This window comes from Megalops cyprinoides, chromosome 12 (genome assembly GCF_013368585.1).
Source record: "Megalops cyprinoides isolate fMegCyp1 chromosome 12, fMegCyp1.pri, whole genome shotgun sequence".
Lineage (NCBI taxonomy): Eukaryota > Metazoa > Chordata > Actinopteri > Elopiformes > Megalopidae > Megalops > Megalops cyprinoides.
This window is the reverse complement of record NC_050594.1, coordinates 10401457-10421733: the sequence shown is the minus strand read 5'-3', so window position 1 is coordinate 10421733 and position 20277 is coordinate 10401457. Positions and strand designations below refer to the sequence as shown.

At 47.9% G+C, this 20277-nt stretch overlaps 1 protein-coding gene across 4 annotated transcripts in view; it reads left to right on the top strand.

The window, feature by feature from the left end:
* LOC118787326 (AT-rich interactive domain-containing protein 1B-like) overlaps positions 1-20277 on the top strand; it is a 148765-nt gene that overhangs the window by 89473 nt on the left and 39015 nt on the right. For all 4 annotated transcript variants that reach the window (XM_036542848.1, XM_036542846.1, XM_036542847.1 and 1 more), the window contains exon 5: positions 15179-15422. In XM_036542848.1, the coding sequence (XP_036398741.1) occupies positions 15179-15422 (244 nt within the window). The remainder of the gene's footprint in view (positions 1-15178; positions 15423-20277) is intronic.

The window sequence follows — 20277 nt, the reverse complement described above, 5'->3', positions numbered from 1 at the left end:
ATCTTCATGTTTCCCGTGTACAGCGTGCGTGGAGTTTCCCTGTTGGTGCTAGAAAAACTCCTGAACAATAGGGAGTTTTGCATAACAGCTGGCTAGAAGTGCGGTCATCTTACGGTCAGGTCAGGGGTGGATGTTGCATGCAGTGCTTTATGGGTCTGCAGTGATGCGGTCACTGTTGCAGCCCGCCAGTAAACGCGTGATAATTTACCTGGTCTCTTTGAGTGGGTGGGGGTGTGTGAGAGGTGTAGTCTGGGAACCGTCCTGAAAGAAGCAGGCGCATCTCTCTCCAGCCCGAAACAGCGCCGCGACTTCCAAAGCACCCGACCGGGACCCGAACCTGCAGCGGGAGCGGTGATTTCCTATTCCAGGCGTAACCTTTCGGCCTCCCCCTCCCCTCCCCCTCCCTCTCCCTCTCCTCAGTAACGCTTCTCCCGGAGCGCGTCTCCCCTCTCCTCCGCGCCTCCTCTGTCCTCCCCTGCAGAACAAAGGAAGCTGCGTCTTCAAGGACGATCTCTGTCAGAGCACTCCCCTGCGAGACGAGCGTGCGGGAGACAGAGAGCCTTGTTCCCCGCTCACACACCGCGCTTATTCACCCGCAGGTCTGCCTGTTTCTCCCACCTGAGCAATCTCAGAAGCTACACCTTCACCTACACTTTTTAGCGTTGCGTTATCGTAACCGAGGCTGGGATGACATATTAAATTGTTGGTAGAGTTTTGTGTAAAATGTGCTTTTTTTTGCTATTTTCCATCCTGTAAAATAACTGCTCACATTCCTTTCCAGTTCATCCCATCCGGCTCAGCTGAATTGCAGCTTTTATTGATCCTCGGTTCCAAAGCCTTTCTCACAGTCGCAGCCAGAGCGAACAAAACTTTAGCGGTATTCAAAAGAGCATGTGAGTACTCTTCAGATGTAGCACTAACTGCTGGTGCTGAGCGGGACACTGCGGCTGAGGAGGTTTCTGAGTGGTTGTTGCTGACGAACGCCAGCGCTGGACAAACCTGTGAGGTCCCGAGCTGATGACATCAGATGTGAAATTTGGCTTTTATTCTGCAGAGGGGCCTCTCAGCATGCAAGAGAATGAGGTCATGTGATGGAGAAGGCAGTGAAGAGCGATTTCCCCAGCTCACTCACTCTGCATGAATGTTTTAAGCATTCTGGCTTCATCGTTCCTGATCAAAAGGGGATCACTAAGGCCAGACAGTCTGGTTTTAGACAAGACCTTAGTTTGTTGACAAAGAGTATATATGCTCTTCTGTTCCTGAACAGAAATGGCAACGCGTAAGCTTGCTTTTGAAGTTAAGATCAGCCGTTACTAAGTCTTGTTTTGTTTGTGTGTTATTTTTTGTCTATCACTTTATCGGACACAGTAAAGTATAGAGTTTATTGGACACAATTGGATGCTTGGGAGTTTGAGCTTTGGAAACCACATACAAACTGTTTTGACAAGAAGTCCCTGCATGGTTAGATACTGAATTTCATTTAATAATGAGTAATGAAGTTATCGCTGTTATTAATATTTTGTTATACAGCATCCCACACAAAAACCTATGACCTTGAATGTTTATGTTTATTCAAATATTGATGTTATTCTTGATGGTATAAGGTCAATAAAATTTTAAAGTGTCGTATGTTTCAATGCTATACATAATTTACAGAATGTGTCCATTTTGAAATCAGGGCTTCCCATCATTGCACTGAGGTATTGGTGGTGGTTTGCTTATTATGCAGGGTGCTGTGAGACTTTGACTCTGAGAGCTCTAAAGTAGGTAGTCTGTGCCTGTCTGTGTGTGCCTGTCTGTGTCTATGTGTGCCTGTCTGTATGTATGTTTGTCAGGGGGGTGTCCTCTGGTGAGGTCACTCATTTCCTGGAACCCCCCCCCCCAGCCAAGGACTTCCCTAGCGTGACTTTATTCATTCAATGTGCAGTGAGATCAGTCCACCCTGCACTCACAGCCAGCAGGGCGCACAGCTCAGAATGTGCCATCTGCTGGTCAGTCCCTGCTACTGCAGGCATCAGGCAGCCGGTCCAGACAAGGTTGTTACCCTTATGCTGTTTTCTTTTCTTTTTTTTTTTTTTAAACAAATATTTTTAAATCCCCAAATGCAGACAGGGGTGGAACCAGATTTAGATTTAGAATTAAGGGTAATGTGCTCTCTCTGCAGAGATTTAAACAGTCAGGAGATTTAACTCATTTTTACTTATCTTTGGTTGCAGTCCATTGTGTCTGGAATTTAAAAAAAAAAAAGTTAGACCATTTTACCTTTATATGAGAGTATTTGAATCTCCAACATATAAAAATGAAGGTGTTGACTGCACTGCAGTCAGAGTTACAACAACACTACTAGAGTGTCGGCATGGACAACAGCAATAAAATCTCTTATACCGGCATAGCAATATGATTTATCATGCTTCAGCCTCTGTTTCTTATTAAGTGCAGTTGTGATGCAATGTAAAGGTAATATTTGTATAATTATTTACTGTACTCATTTTTATTCAGTGTAGGTCAAGGATAGATGCTAAATCAGCTTATCTTAGTAGAAATCTTTGTCTTTGTAGAAATCTTGTTGTTGTTTCCTTGCTTGGTCCATTTTCCCCCAGTTCTCCCATTTCTTTGCTTGAAACAGATTTTGATGAACTAAGATTATTTGTGTGGCTTGTAAGGCGGTATTTTTCTGAGGGCGTTAAGAAAATAGCTGTGTGACACTGTGGCTGGATTCTGATAACACGCGCCCATGAAATGTGGTTGGGGTGGCATTTCGGGAATCGCGCTGCCTGCACGCCATCGGTCTCCTCAGGCAGGGGGCATGTTTTCCACATTCCGAGCGGAGCAGGGACTTCTCCGCGTGCTTCACAGTGTCTGTGTGGGGCTGCGCTCGCTGTGAACAGGACACACCGCTTCTCATGGGAACGTTGTGTCCGGCGAGTCCGTGCCGAGGCCCGCTGTCGCGAGTTTGCCTGCTGTTTCGGCTGTTCAGCTGTTCAGCGGTCAGATTCATCCTGTGGCCTCATTTTGACCGTGAGCTGTCATAGGCACGGGTCAGCGGAGACTGCTGGTCGGTCGGTATGCTGGTGTAACCATGGAAACAAGGGCGGTAAATGCAGTTAGAACGGCAGGCCTCTGCTTGAACAGTTCAAGCCTTTGAGTCCTACGGCACTGAAAAGTAGAGTTAATCTTAGGGTTAGGGTTATGCTTAGGTTTAGTCTCAGGCTTAGGTTAGAGTTAGTCTCAGGCTTAGAGTCAGGTTCACATAGCAGTGCAGAGCAGGGAAAGCTCCCAACGCCGCCTTCTGAGCAGGGCTGTGACCCCAGCATCTATGGCAGTGTTTGAGGGTACCCAGTCGTTGGCACTGACAGTTTTCCTTTCAGAAAGTTTATCTCTGCCTGCTGTACTCTTTTTTTGTTGTTGTTCAGAGTTTTCAAGGCTAAACTGTCATACTGTGTTTGTCAGCACTGATTTCTGACAAGTTTTCAGAAAGGAGGCTCGTGGATAAGAATATCAAAGGAGCCGAGATGAAGGGAAAAAAGCACTCCGACTAGAGACAGATTCAAAGACTGCTGCTCTTTGTTTGTGTGTTTGCCTGTTGGTTTGTTGTGTGATTTTTCTTTCTGTGGGAAGAGGGTTTTGTTAGTGTGACAGAGGAGTTTCAGAATGAGCGTTTCTCTGTGCCACTGTGGGAACGAGGCCCTCCATCCCAAGGCTCATTTCAAACCCATGAGTACAGCTTCAACCATGTAATCACATTGCAATGTCTTCTTAAGATAGGGACAAGCTGGTATTATCTTTATATTAGCTTTCAGCTCACATTATGTATTTATATTATAAATGTTGTATTTATATTTATGTGTCTATGTAGATATACATGTAAATGTATTACCTTTCTAATTTTATATATATTTATACATATCCTGTATATATATTTATATGCGCACACACATATTCACATACGGAGAGAATAAACGTGTGATGTGCACATACACAATACGTGATTTTCTAAAGTTGTTTAGTAGAAGCATAGCTTACAACAATAAAAGTAAATTGAAGACATTTAGTGCAAAAACTAACAAGCAGTTTCAACACACATATTTATTTGCACAAAAACTGTACATCACGTAGGGATATTATTGCTCTTACACTTTAAAATATGTAATTGTTATGTTATGTAATGCTTCACTAAATGTAGCATTAATAAACTACTTTTTTTTTAAATCCATTAATACAGTTGATCCAGTCACCTGTTTATTTTACACAGCAGTTGCTGTCAATTTAAAAACAAATCAGAATCTGTATGAAGGGACCCAGTCGAGACTGTATCGCAGTATTGCCTTTTGTAAAGTACTGTATGTGAGCTCATGGCCTTGTCAGTGGTCTCCTCTTCCCTCTCCCTGCGCTATTTGCCGAGGGTCCCAGTCTGAAGTCACCCTCTGCAGGCAGAATTCTCAGCGAGGCCCAGGCTCTCGGCCCTCCCCGGCTGCTGAAGTGTCCTGGCATTGAGGACGGAAAGGCGCTGTTTAATTATTCCAGAGGCTGCGGGGAGAGAGCCTCCTGCATGTTGATGGCGGACTCGGGGGGGGTGGGGGGGGGGGTTATCGGTTGGTCCTGCGTCGTAGCTTCACGTCAGCAGTTTGTCTTGTGCATAGTTAATGACAGCAGCCAGAGGCTTGGCGCGGGGCTGGGAGCTTGCCTCCCCTCACGTTCGCACAATCCCCGCAAATGAGATTTTCCCTCAGGAGGGAGAGGCTACAGCAGGACTGTCTTTCAAGCACCGTAGCGGACACTTCTCCCCCCTCGCCCCCAGTCTGAGGAGCAGGATTCAGAGAGGGAGAGCGAGGGGGCACTCATTCGCACTGCTAAAGCAGCAGAAATTGAAAGCAGCGCCAGAGTGGAGCTATCTTGAAATCAAAACAAAAACGTCTCCAGTTAAGTGCGCCTCGTTTTCTCCTTCGAGCCGGTCACGCTTTCCCTCCCTGAGTCCGCGGAAAAAGGCCTGCTGGTTCTCGTGTTACCGCATTTCACCTGCACAGTGCACCTCTGGACCTCTCACCTGAATGTTAGTCCGACCAAAGGAATTTTCAATACAGGGCATATAGTGTGCTTTTTCAGTGCATGCATATTAAATTGTATTCATGATAAAGGATGTACAAAACTGTACCAAAACAGCGATTACACCATGTTGATTCTACCCTTTAAATGCACAACAACATTGCAGAGATGTTTTCCTCTTAGAAAAATTTCTTCCATTTTAATATTATTTATCTTAAATTAAGTCAGTGTTCTTTTTTGTCTTGTTTGTTTTGTCATGAGGAAATGTCTCTTACAACCATTTTTCTAGATATTTTTTCCTATAAATGGTAAAAAAAAAAGACTTTAAACTTTAATCTAAAGTCTCTGGCTTTAGATTAAACACAAATCCACATTTTCATCCTCGTGGACAGGCCGAAGGACAAATCGGTGCATTTGCCGGTAGCCAAAACCAATCTCAGCTAATTTCAGCCAGGAGCCAGGAGAAAGGAGTGTGCAGAGGCAACAGGACGATATAGATTTCACAGCACTGTATTTACTATGATATGCAGGTCACAATTTGATAGCTTTCACCGATCCTTTATCGATCCCCGCCCCCCTGATGGATCGCCGTGGCCCGCGTTTTGACAGGCGGCGTCTCTCCGAAGAGACGGATTGCTGGATGAGTTTGCGAGCGTACCCAATCAGATCGCGCGCCACGCCTCTTAATTTTTAATCGGTGTAATTTTGGCAGTGATCTATACCTCAGCTGAAACAGGAGAGCTCTGTTGATTCCACAGTAAGTGCGTGGAGACGGAGGCTTTCCCCCCCTAATAAAATGGCAAAAAAGAAACAAAAAAGAAAATCTGTGTTTTTATTGCAGGCCCTAGTGAATGCTTGCATTCTGCCGGTAGTGGCGTTCAACCTGAGTCGCATCTAATCTTCAAAGACCTTTTTACAAATTCCCTTTTTTTGTCTGTTTCCTTTTTGTGTGTGTTTTTTTCTACTCTTTTTCCTTGGTAAACGGCAGTGGGTTGCGTCCTTTCTCTGGAGGTTAAACTGAAATAAATGGAGGCTCGTTCTCCTTTCTTCTCTCCCTCTCCATCTAAAGTCAAACTGAATTGCACAACACTCGGTCTTTTCATCTCTCAAAGACGTCTGCAACCCAAAAAACACAGGGGGAACGTTCTGCAGCATTGAACCCAGGCGAACAGAGCAAATACGAAATGAGAGGAAGAAAAGAACTGGGAGAACTCAAACAAAGAGAGAGAGAGAGAGACAGAGAGAGGGAGAGGCAACATGAGAAAACGTATCTCACATCTTGCGCGCCTCTGATGTTTCTCAACATGTGTACCGCTGTCTGAACCATTACCGGGGCCTCTCTCCCCCTGCGACGGGGTAAGAGAGAGAGACTGACCACGGAAACTCTGCTGGTGCAATGCTGTTAAGGCTAACGCTGCTTCGTAACATTGTTGTTTTTGTTTTCGGTAGCTATTTAAGGTATTGGCCTGTGGCTTCCCCGCTATTCCCAATATTGCCATGAGAATTATCTTTGCACGCCGCAGCCTCTGAAGTCAGCGTGGCTGTGCTGCCTCTTGCATGCCCCGGCCTCTAAAATCAGCATACATTTGCTGCCTCCAGCACACTCCAGCCTCTGGAATAAACGTGACTCTACTGCAGCTAGCACACATTAATTAGCTACAGTGCTGGCCAAAAGTATTGGCACCCCTGCAATTCTGTCAGATAATGCTCAATTTCTCCCAGAAAATGATTGCAATTACAAATGTTTTGGTAGTAATATCTTCATTTATTTTGCTTGCAATAAAAAAACACAAAAGAGAAAGAAAAAAAAGTCAAATCAAGTATCAATTTACACAAAACTCCAAAAATGGGCCGGACAAAAGTATTGGCACCCTTTGAAAAATCATGTGATGCTTCTCTAATTTGTGTAATTAACAGCACCTGTTACTTACCTGTGACACATAACAGGTGGTGGCAATCACTAAATCACACTTGCAGCCAGTTAAAATGGATTAAAGTTGACTCAACCTCTGTCCTGTGTCCTTGTGTGTACCACATTGAGTATGGAGAAAAGAAAGAAGACCAAAGAACTGTCTGAGGACTTGAGAAGCAAAATTGTGAGGAAGCATGGGCAATCTCAAGGCTACAAGTCCATCTCCAAAGACCTGAATGTTCCTGTGTCTACCGTGCGCTGTGTCATCAATAGGTTTAAAGCCCATGGCACTGTGGCTAACCTCCCTAGATGTGGACGGAAAAGAAAAATTGACGAGAGATTTCAACGAAAGATTGTGCGGATGGTGGATAAAGAACCTCGACTAACATCCAGACAAGTTCAAGCTGTCCTGCAGTCCGAGGGTACAACAGTGTCAACCCGTACTATCCGTCGGTGTCTGAATGAAAAGGGACTCTATGGTAGGATACCCAGGAAGACTCCACTTCTGACCCAGAGACATAAAAAAGCCAGGCTGGAGTTTGCTAAAACTTACCTGAGAAAGCCAAAAACATTTTGGAAGAATGTTCTCTGGTCAGATGAGACAAAAGTAGAGCTTTTTGGGAAAAGGCATCAACATAGAGTTTACAGGAAAAAAAAACGAGGCCTTCAAAGAAAAGAACACGGTCCCCACAGTCAAACATGGCGGAGGTTCCCTGATGTTTTGGGGTTGCTTTGCTGCCTCTGGCACTGGACTGCTTGACCGTGTGCATGGCATTATGAAGTCTGAAGACTACCAACAAATTTTGCAGCGTAATGTAGGGCCCAGTGTGAGAAAGCTGGGTCTCCCTCAGAGGTCATGGGTCTTCCAGCAGGACAATGACCCAAAGCACACTTCAAAAAGCACTAGAAAATGGTTTGAGGGAAAGCACTGGAGACTTCTAAAGTGGCCAGCAATGAGTCCAGACCTGAATCCCATAGAACACTTGTGGAGAGATCTGAAAATGGCAGTTTGGAGAAGGCACCCTTCAAATCTCAGGGAGCTGGAGCAGTTTGCCAAAGAAGAATGGTCTAAAATTCCAGCAGAGCATTGTAAGAAACTCATTGATGGATACCGGAAGCGGTTGTTCGCAGTTATTTTGTCCAAAGGTTGTGCTACCAAGTATTAGGCTGAGGGTGCCAATACTTTTGTCCGGTCCATTTTTGGAGTTTTGTGTAAAATGATAATTGATTTAATTTTTTTTTCATTGTCTTTTGTGTTTTTTCATTGCAAGCAAAATAAATGAAGATATTACTACCAAAACATTTGTAATTGCAATCATTTTCTGGGAGAAATTGAGCATTATCTGACAGAATTGCAGGGGTGCCAATACTTTTGGCCAGCACTGTAGTACAGTCAGATATACCTTACCCTTTTTTCCTGTTGTCACGGCACTGCCGGTTTATTGTGATGTAGGCCCTACTTCTAGAACATAGAACTATCCATCCCCTAATGTTCCAGTGTGATCTCAGCTCTTTACAGAGAAACAGAGAACACACCGGACAGAACGCAGGACAGGGCTGTGTGCTCGGAACAGGCCCACTCGTGTCCACGTGTCCACTGCATTGTGTCAGGCACCGGCTAGAGAATGAGAGTGCAGGTGTCGGCCGTGTCCCCTGTGTCTGTCCCGGGTGCTCACAGCCCCCCTCTCCCCCCCGAGTATGAGGCTGCATCTGCCTGGGGAGATATGCTAATGCTAATGCTAATGCCTGTCATTTGGAATGATGAGAGAGGCCCCGCACGAAGCCATGTATTATTTAGCCAGCTGTGTGCAGAATGAAGCATGCTCCGTGCGCTTTAATTACTGAAAGGAGAGGTTAAGCTGAACGAGCAGCTGAATTAGAAATGAGGACTTTTTCAATTTATTTATTTATTTCTAATTTCGCTGTGCTTTTTTTTTCTTTTCTAAGGGGAGAGACGGGGAAGGGTGCGACCGTAGCGGTGCAAAGAGTGAGAATAAAGAAATGCATTAATAAATTAAAAAGAAGTGGAGCTCTAAACAAATAAGTCTATGGTTTAAGTGGTTCTTTCATGCCTGAAAATAAATAAATAAAGCTCTGTGGTTAATGAAAAATGTAATGCACAGGAAAAAATGTTTAAAAGCCGGCAGGGAAAATTATCCATCCACCCCACCTAAGCTCTGAAAGCTCCTGATAATTAAGTAGCTTTTTTTTTGGTAATAAAAATGTTTTGGTCATATAGAATGTTTTTAGTGTTAATGTATTTAGTGGAATACTGATGAAAATGCTGCAGGATAAGGCTTTGCCGTGGAAACCTGGATACACTGCGATTAAGAACAGTGAGGATGGAGAAGTCGCATGCAGACGTACTACAGCAGGTCTGAAAGTCCATGGGCAGGCAGACAGGTGAACGGACAGTGTGGGGGTGTCAGAGTATGCAGAAGTCCTGCAGCAGGTGAACAATGGAGACAGATGGACAGGCAGACAAATGCACAGCGTAGGGGAGTCGGAGATCATTTGTGTTTTTTCCCTGGACTTTAACCTCAAATGGGAGCCCTGCTTTTGGACAGATCGGGTCTGTGAGGTTCTGATCTGTTTGATCTGCCTTGAAGAGTGGGTGGGGGACGGGCTGAGGGGGAGGGGGAGAGGGGGAGAGAGTCTGGGGAAAGGAGAGACGTAAGAGGATATGTGAGAGCTAAAGAGGGCAGTACAAGTGTTTCTTTTCGGGGAGTCCCTTATGGCATCCTGTGAGAGAATCGGGCCCAGTATAACTGTGTGAGATTCCTGAGTCTGGGGCCAAGAGCAGTTTTAAGAGCTCCAGAGAGGTACAGAGATTTCAAACGTCGAGCCTTTCTCCTCTTCTGCACGGGAGCCTTTTACAGTCTGCAGAGGGGAGCTGAGCCCTGGCATGGCTAGCAGCCAATCACAGAGCAAAGGGGAGCCAACCGCCCAATCGCGGAGTGGAGAGAGGAGCTACACAGCCAATTGCTGAGGGGAGAGGGGAGCTCCGTTGGTCTGCCACAGGCAGCACTAAAGGAGTGGGAATGCAGCCCTGAGATGAAGAGGAGGAAAACCGTCCAGCCTTAAGGACTGGCAGTGTGGCACGTTGCTTAGGGAAGGGGGCTTCACTGGAGCTGATGTGTGTACCCCACGAGCAAGGCGCAGAACCCCATCTCCTCAGTAAATATCCCTCTGTAAAATGGATAATGTAAGATGCAAGCCCTGTAAGCCATGCTTGATTAGGGCATCTGCTAAGCAAATAAAGGATCAGAAACGATTTTGTGCTGGGCTCATTGTAATTATGTCATTTTGCCCAAACACACCAGCTACTACATATAATCCTTCAATTGAAACAGGGTTTTGTGGGGATTTTTTTTTTCAGTAGATACAATAGAGTTAGGAACAGGGTGGGAGGATTTCCATTCTGGTAAATAATTAATACATAGCGTTCTGTCGACAGTGGAAACGTTGTGATATCGGGTTATCCCTTTGCATGCCTGATGTCAGTGCAAACTGGCTAATCTCTTGTAGGCTTCCAGCCTGGCTGATCAGACTCTTGAACATGGCTGATCTGGGTAAACATGTAGGGATGTCTTTCTTAAAAACGGACTGTATCTGACATCTATTTTGACCATCTGTATGCGGTTGCTTTCACTGGAGTCTCTCCAGCAAGAGAAGAAAAGCATTTTTAGCATTTTTAACAAATTGTCTGGAGGAGGCTCCTGAGTAGCACAGTGGTTAAGGCTTTCGCTTTGAACACAAGCTGAGCTCCACAGCCTGGGCTCGAGCCCCTGCTGTAACCAGGCGGAAGCTCACAGCAGCATACAAAATTGGGCTCATTCCGTCTTGGATAAAGGTTGGCGGGTAGACCAGAGTTTTCTCATCTTACCCTGTCTCAGGCTGCACGGTGCCGGGATGACATCAGCAGAATAACACCTGTCCTCCAGTGACCGCCCAGAACCCCGTGTGACCTGTAGTGGGAAATGCAGCCGTTGGCAGTGTGCGAGTGTAGCAGAGGGACTGTGTTCATTTTGTCCCAGCGCTCCTGAGCAAATGCCGTGGTTCTTGTGATGAGAGGAGCCTTACATACAGTTTGCGATTGCAAGATAAGGAGCAAATCAAAGTAATCGTTTGGAACAAATAATTGGCTTAAGTCTATGAAGAGTACAAGATAGGTGTGACAGAGAAGTATTTTTCCATGTACACATTTGTGTCTGTCTCAATATGAGGAAGCTGGGTGAACGCGAGCTCCATACGGACATTTATGATCTTTGGTTATACAGTTAAATAATACACTCAGACTCAGAGGTGTACGGTCTCCTTATTAATCTGTTCTGCCTTCATCCTGCCAGTTCATCATCGTGAGTCATGTATTCCCTGTAAAGAAAAGACAGATTAAGAACATGATGCATTGGGCTACAGTGTTTGTTTGTTTGCTTGCTTGCTCATCAGATTCCTCAGCTTATAAATGTCTCGTAAGTATGTGGAAGCAAAATAACATCTGCGCTTTAAAATAATTTGCATTTGTAATTAAAGAAAATCACTCACCTGTGTGTGGGAGCAGTGGCCAGGGATCATGTGGACAAAGAGGTGGGCACTCAGATTTTGTACAGGCTTATGGGAAGTGTAGTTTCTGGGCATTTGCAGAGGGAAGTGCATATTACCCATGTAATTAGATTTGTCCTGAAGTGTAAAGACCACTGAACATGAGTGTTTGTGATCATGGCCATATTCTATTTTTGGGGAGGCAACCTATCCAAGCTCCACAGCTGCCTCATTCTGCAGAAGGCTGAGGCATAGGCAGGGTCCCAGTTGTATCCTATATGTGTGGGGAACGTTATGGGATGGCTGCCTTTATGCAATTCTTCATTCATTATTGTAAATATTTATTATTTTTATTTGTCAGTTACTAATAAACATCCTGTCTTAGTTCACCCCAGTTATCTTCTGCTCATTATCTTGTTACTGTGGTACGTACACACACACACACACATGTGCACAGGGCACCGTACTAATCCTCTCAGGAGCGTGGCCCGGTGCTGGAGGTGGTTGTGAAGTGCGAGTCCTCCTCGGTTGTCGCTTTAGGGGGTTTTGGAGAGGAGGTGCAGCATAGGGGACCCCGTCACCCCTGTGTGGGCTGATCCCGTACAGCTCCATGCACACACCTCCTCTGGACATGTCTCGAACCCGGAGTGCAAGGAAATGAACACGTTTCAAACTGAACACTAATAGCATCTCCCCATCCTCTCTCTCCCTCTCTCTCTCTCTCTGCTTTCCCGACACCAAAAGCAGGGAGGACGTCGCACTTTATCCAGTAGGGACTGGCCTTAATTTAGTTCACCCAGTGGGCACTCAGCAAACTGTTATTATCCTTAATTAGATGTGCTATCATTTTATTTATCGTGCTGAATAATTTATTATCCCTCCCTACAATGTTATTACCGTTTAATCCTCAGTCCATTTAGTTTTTCTGAGATCTGAGTTGTCAGAGCTTGGGAGCGTGATTCACACTTATGCCCCCCCCCGCCCCCCCCCCCCCCCCCATTCGGACAGTCCCTGCTCTGGGGCGTCAGGTTGCACCTCGCAGGGAGGTTCTGTGCTGTACTGACGTGGCTACAGTGCTTGCAGGCAGTGTGTTTTTGTGTCCGGCAGAGAGGGAGGGGGAGGGAGGGAGAGCGAGAGAGCAGAAAGGAGGGGTAGAAGAAAAGATTGTCAGCTGTGGACCTGGGAGGTCGTTGAGGGGGTACCTTGCAACACTTCCACAGACCCCCCTACCACCCATCTCACTGTCTTTCTCCCAGCTACACTTGCACAAGAACACCCCCTCAGCCTGTCTCTGTCTGTCTTTCCCTCTTTCCCTCTTTCTCTCTCTCTCTCTCTCTCTCTCTCTCTCTCTCTCTCTCTCTCTCTCTCTCTCCCTGAGGCAATCACTCTGTTTCACATTTGGATAGTAAAATAATCTTGACATGTGAAAGTAAGAGGATTTGATGCAGTTCAGGTGAACTGTTTGGTGGCATTGTACTAAATGAATGGGCAGTTTGCACATGAGGTATATGGAGATCTGTGGGAAGCATTCAGCTGACTCCGCGCAGCTCTTGAGGTGCTGGGTTGGGACTTGATTGGTCTGGACCACGTGCGAGTGCAGGGGGGGAATAGCAGCAGGGTCAGGTGTGGGGCGTGTGAGCAGTGTGCTGGAGCTCACTGTGTTACGGGATACGGCGTTCTGCCAGCGGTTCCAGCTCCGTTCTCATTCCAGTGTGGGAGTTTCCTCCAGAGCAGAGTGACCCATCTGTGTCTCTGAGAAGCCACACCCTGTGGCCGTAAGCTACAATACAAACACAAACACAGTCACTCAACTTTGGACATACACACACACACACACACACAGAGTCACTCAGCTTTGCACATGCACACACATAACCACAGTCACTCAGCTTTGCACATACACACGCGCACACACACACACACACAGTCACTCAGTTTCGCAATTACGCGCACACAGTCGCTTAACTCCACACGTATACAGACACGCGCGCACACACACACGGTCTCCCTCTCCCTGTGTGAGAGCAGCAGGGTGTGGGACAGGGTGTGAGCGGAGCAGGGCTAACAAGAGCGGACAGCAGTGCTCTGCAGTCAATGTGTAATGAGCCCGGGCTGCGGTCTGTGTAAAGCCAGCAAACGCTGCCCCGTTTTAGCCGTTTCACTTTGCAAGGCCTCCAAACTGAAGGAAAGGTGCTAAGCTGGCATTTACAGTGTCAGGCGGGGTTGGAGCCCCCAGGAGCCCTCCAGCAGGATGAGGACGGTGCTTACTGTGTCTGTGCTGCAGCTGAAAATTCAGGGCTCAACTGGACCCCTGTGACTGGGATTAAAGGTTTGGCAGGTGGTGGACAAGTAGGTCTGGAGGACAGGTCTCAAGGGACATTGACCAAGCCTTTTTTTAATAACCTTCCATTTTTTAAATCACATAAAACATTTTGTCTTCTGACAGCAGGCCTACTTGTGCCAGGGGTTTGACAGTAGAACAGGTAGCTCTGAGGAGGCCCACGGAAACTCAAGAGGTGAAAGGTGACAAACAGCCACCTCGCCACACAGCTTCTGCAGTGAGATGGGCAAAGAGGAAGTGGATGTGTGGGGTCGGGGCCTTTCAGAGGAAGTGGATATTATCACCTCAATATTTTCCTTATTATGACAATTACATGCATCAGAAGCAAATTAAGTGACACAAGGAGCCAGCTGGGAGTAGTTGACAGCTATTTGGAGACTCAAAGCACAGAGCAATTTGCAGCAGAGAGGCAAACAAATTGGATTTGGGCCACTTTGGAAAGGGACCGGCTCGTTGTAAATTTGGACAGGCTGTTGCGTTTTCCCTCCGTCAACAGCCCTGCGAGGAATACGCGGCTCAGCAAACACTTCTGCGACGCTTCCTCTCTCCTCCGCGCCGGCCGTCCGGCTGCTGCAGCAAAGCCCGCCCCGGGTTCGAGCCGTCAGCTGCGTCACACGGCTCCGTCACTCTGACACCGAAAGCGTTTCTCTGGGGGGGAAAAAATATCAGGCGTTGCCCTCTCATTGATCTTCTACACGCTTTTCTCATTGTGAAATGGAATTATCTGGGAAAAATGTATTTGGAAATTAATCCCATTGAAAGCATTCTTGATATATGTACAAGTACGATCCAAGTCAGTCCACCATAGAAGGCTGATTTATGCACACTTGATATGACCAACCAGACAGGCTCTTTTGTTTGTGTTTTATTCATGCTGTCTATGGTAGTTGCCTTTTAAGAGCCTGCTCCCTGCGTATGAATAGATGTCTGTCTCACTGTAGACTCCTGCATGCAGAGGAAAGAGTTGGCTCATACCACCTACATGCAGTGTTAGGCAAGAAGTGCTGAGTCCACTATGATATTCATAACAATAGCCATTCATCAAAAGTGTTACAATATTTATTACCTGCTGATGACAAATGACCGATTATTTGAAAGTAAACAAATGATTAATTTGCCGAATGATTAAAAAGTGTTGTTAATGAAGCCTGTATGCAGATTAGAGAGGAGTTTATGAATGTCTAACATCCGGTCTAGCTGTTTGAGAAGCAGGTGGCGGGGCAACGGTGTGGGCGCGTTCATACTGGTGTGCTTTCTGTCTCCCTCCAGCCGTTTCCTGTGTCCCTCACTCACTTCCCGCGTCCCCCGTACTCACTGTCTGTGTGTTCTGCTTTTTCCAGGACCTGTCGGGCTCGATCGATGATCTGCCCACAGGGACGGAGGCGGGGCTGAGCTCAGCTGTCAGCGCTTCAGGCTCCACCAGCAGCCAGGGCGAGCAGAGCAACCCGGCGCAGTCGCCCTTCTCACCCCACGCCTCCCCGCACCTCTCCGGCCTGCGGAGCGGCCCCTCGCCCTCCCCCGTCGGCTCCCCTGTCGGCTCCAACCAGTCCCGATCTGGCCCCATCTCGCCCGCCAGCATCCCAGGTACAGCTCCGTACCCATCACCGCCCTGTATAACACCTGCAATGCCACTGTACCCTGCATCACAGCCAGAATGCCACGCCCATCTGTACCCTGCATCACAGCCAGAATGCCACGCCCAGCTGTACCCAGTATCACAGTCTTAATGCCACGCCCAGCTGTACCCAGTATCGCCACAATGCCACGCCCACCTCTGCTGTGTCACAGCCACAATGCCACGCCCAGCTGTACCCAGTATCACAGCCACAATGCCATGCCCACTTCTGCTGTATCACAGCCACAATGCCATGCCCACTTCTGCTGTATCACAGCCACAATGCCACGCCCACCTCTGCTGTATCACAGCCACAATGCCACGCCCACCTCTGCTGTATCACAGCCACAATGCCACGCCCACCTCTGCTGTATCACAGCCACATTGCCACGCAGATCTGTGCCCTGTATCACAGCCACAATGCCACGCCCATCTGTGCCCTGCCTTGTGGGTGTGCATTAAAGAAACACTTTGTTTACATTTTTAGTGTAATAATTAATTTATGCATGATTTTGTTTTGTTGTTCTGTCAGCATCAGTACTTGAATAGGTTCGGTGCAGCATTTTGGGATTTTTACTGTGTATTTTTTTAATCACGTAAATCTGCAAAATTGACCATTTATGTCATCAAGCCTGATGTTTGCAGACAGATGGACATTGCTAGGCTGGGTACATTTTCAGGATTTGATTACGTTTCTAATTTCCAAGAATGTGTCAAAGGGATTGAAATGGTTGACTAATGTGTCAAACGCTAATATCCTTAAAATTATGAAAACAGCGAATTTGGGGGAAAAAGGCACCAGATTGGTGGAGGTTTCTCATTATGGGGCTGATGATTTATTAAATAAATAAGCAAAAGCAATAAACCAAAGGAAAGCTGAGTGACTTTCAGACAGGCCTCAGACTGAAGCATGGGAATATGCTTCTGTCGGCCGAAATGATCCCGCTGACTGACGGCTGACGAGCGGATTGGCCCTCTCGCGGGCCCGTCAATCACGGTGATGAGGCGGGACTAACGCATGAGTGAGCGTCTGACGCTGGCGCGCGGCCGGACTGAGCGCGTGCGGGGAGTGATTGACACTAATGAAAAGTGTGACTGCAGCACCGGAATGGGAATGCCAGGTCTCTGCCAGGAACGGCGGAACGCAATAACCAAACGGGGCGAGCGAAAAAATCACGGACAGATGTGATTAATCGTGCATCTAAAAATATTTTACCCAAAATATATCCTCGTAAAGTTCTGAGAAACATCTGGTGCGCAGTATTTTGCCTGGCTGTAGAAACTCACCACCAATTAGGATTACAAACACAAGAAGCACGAACATGGCAGAGAGGAACACTGTAACAGACAGAAGTGAATAATAGACTGTCTCCAGGACCCATTTCTCTAAAATGAGGATACTTTGTGTAGCACGGTCTTGGAATAATGTTTCTCAGGCTGTTCCAGTGACCCTGAATGTTCCCTCAGACGTGGAGCTGTAACCGTGGACTTTACCGTGTGCCGGTGCTGTCGGTCTCTCTTAGCTGCAGGCTCCAGGTAGCGCGCTGTGCCCAGGTGTATTACCTCAACCTGAGAGGAAGCGCACGGGACCGTGACCGTTGATACGCCTTACCTGTCGCTACCGCAAACCGTCAGCCTCTCCGGAGGCCAGGGGTGTCACATGGCCGAGTGCGCTTAGTAGTCCTGTCACACCTGACAATGAATGAGGGAGCGTGACGGGGTGCCTCACTGCCCCCCCCACCCCAAACCCCCCCCCCCTCCTGAAACCTCCGGCACGCAGCTCTGCTTTGTGTCCAGAGACAGGGCTGAAAGAAGCTGAAGCTGCGATTTCCCCCCGCGCGGGCTGGCGGGAGTCTGAGACGCTGCCATTTCTTTAGTTTCCGTGAAGCAAATCAAATCCACTGTAAGATAATCTAGGGTTGCCGGGCCCTTGGATTTCCCCCGGCCAGGAAGCGCCAGGCAAATTGATTTTCCTGTTGCGCCAGATTTGAGTCCGACGCGCAGACAGAAATGACATCGCTCAGCCTGAATGGCTCTAAGCCAATCCGGAGGGGCCTCGCTTTTCTCTCCCCCGGCCTTGGGGACATTAAGGATGTCATATTCATCTGGAGCGGCGTGGAGTGGGGACGCAGGGACGCGCCACGATCTGTCAGCTGCCAGGAGTGCGTGCGACAGCCAGTGGCACAGAGCAGCAGCGGATTCACTCTGAGAGACTCCCGCCGTCCCCTCACTTACCCACGCCTCTGAGAGACTCCCGCCGTCCCCTCACTTACCCACACCTCTGAGAGACTCCCGCCGTCCCCTCACTTACCCACGCCTCTGAGAGACTCCCGCCGTCCCCTCACTTACCCACGCCTCTGAGAGACTCCCGCCGTCCCCTCACTTACCCACGCCTCTGAGAGACTCCCGCCGTCCCCTCACTTACCCACACCTCTGAGAGACTCCCGCCGTCCCCTCACTTACCCACGCCTCTGAGAGACTCCCGCCGTCCCCTCACTTACCCACACTCCTGTACCTCTCTCTCTCTCTCTGAGGAGGAGGAATGTTGATTCTTATACCTCTCGCAGTCTCTCATATCACCCCCAGTAGCTCCTTCTCTGTCCCTCTGTCCCTCTCTGTCTCTCTCTGTCTCTCTCTGTGTCTCACTTTTTGACCAATAGGACAAGAGATCAGAACCGACTGTTTAAATACATTTCCTGATAAGGATGCTGAACCGTAATGGACAGAATGAATAAAAAAATATCTAATGACGTGGTTTTTTAGGAAAAAAGTATATATTACATTAGGCAGTGTTAATGTAAGTCAGGTGGTGATTTGATTTTGTGGCATGTTCTCAGGGTCGTTAGAAATTTATTCTTTTTCTTATATCGCTAAATTTGTTATTATTTCATCCTCATGCCTATCACTTACACAGCCGTAACACATGTGACCACAGAATGACATCATCATGCATAGGATGACAGTTCACTCAGGATAGGACATGGGCATGGATAGTAGTTAGACTCAACAGTAGTGCTTGTTTTATGATCGGATGGAATCAGGAGCACTGTTTTACTGATTATGTTCTTTGATTATGTGTATTTGCACGTGGGTATCAGTAGGGTCGCGTACACGCCAGGCTTAGGGTCCCTAACATTAAATGCAATAATGATGATGATGATGATGAATGTAAGGTGTGACCGTAGAAGAGCCTGTCTTAGAATAGTGCAGCATCCTGGCTGGTAGCAACAGTTTAAATGAAAAATTGTTCTGGAAACAGCGGTAAAGGCCTGTAGCTTCAGCACTGTTAGCGTCTGTGCCGGGGTGGATGCACTTCAGTTTGTGCGGTTACTAATCGACTCAGGCCCTTTCTTGCTCCCCGATGGCACATATCCACGTCAACCACAGCTGAAAAGCAGGAAAAAAAAAACCCAACAATTTCTGTTTTCAAGGTCCATCAAGGTCCATTAAACATCTCTACACCCCCCCCTCCATTCCACTCGCCCCTTTCTTTCTTTAAAGATGTGATTTGAGCTTTCTGAGGAGGGCGTCTGGAGTAAGCTGTTTATCTGCTCCCGCTTGAAGTGCTTCCAGGCTATTGAGTGTGTAAAGGTCAGGAGCAGCAACGGAGCGAGTCAGCACTGCTGCGGGGGGGCGGGAGGGGGGTGGAGGGGGGGCAGCCCCGCAGGGGCCCGCGCCGACTCGCCTCTGCCGCCCCCTGGTGCCTCGTTTACGCGGCCGAATTAGCATTTTTAATGGGGAAGGCCTCGCAGCGGCCAGGGCCTTGGCTGGAAAAGGAGCGCGTTATGCTAATGAAGATTTGGGGCGAGAGCGCACCGGGGCGGCGCTGTTTTGCCCTGTCTGTAGCGTGGGATCTTTCTGTGGGAGCTCGCTGGCCCTCTCGCCCTGGCCCTTGCGCAGCCCCGCTGATTCTTGCGCCAATGGGAGTTCAGCGCTGAACAGTCAGGGCCTCCGCGCTGAATTAATCACCGCTGCGCCACGCAGGCAGCGGTATTCATATCCGCGTCCGCCGCTCGGAGGTTGCGGGGCGCCGGGGAGGAAGGCCGAGAGGGGGCCGCGAGTGAAAAGGTCAGGGTAGATTGTGGGTTTCAGACGGTGTGGCAGCTGGAGCGGACGCCCCCTCAGCAGACCTGCTGTGGCTGTCAGATGGGATGGAGTGCGCACAACGGCGGGTGCAGGACAGCACGGTGCATTAGGATGACTGATATGGGCCCGCACAGGTTAATGGTCTTACAGGAAGGGCTCTGTGTGTGTGTGTGTGTGTGTGTGTGTGTGTGTGCGTGTCTGTCTGTCTCCCTGTGTAAATGTGTGTACATGTGTTTGTGTGAGTGTCTGTATGTGAATGTGTGTCCGTGTGTGTGTGTCTGCCTAAATGTGTGCGCATGTTGTTATGTGAGTGTGTGTGTCTGTGTCTGTGTGTCTGTCTGTCGGCCTGTGTGTGACTGCATGTGTGTGTCTGTCTGTGAGCATTTGTGTGTGTGTGTGTGTGTGTGTGTGTGTAAAAGTGTGTGCCTGTTCTTGTGTGAGTGTGTGTGTGTGTCTGTGTGTGTGTTCGCTGCTTCTCAGGGCAGCTGTCGTGGGAGGGGCTTTGTGTGTCAGCATAAAAAACAGTTTGGACTGTGCAGTACAACTTTAAGAAAAAGCTTCTGAACTGGTTAAAGTCACTCCAGACGGTGGGAACGCTTGGTTTCCTGCAGCCCAGTGCACTATTGGCTGAAGTGCTTTTTGATAAGGGTGTTCTCTCTCTTTTCTTTTGCTTAAGCTGCACTTTTCGCCCACTGCCTCCCTGCTTTCTCTCCCCCGTAATGAGGTCCATAGGAGACC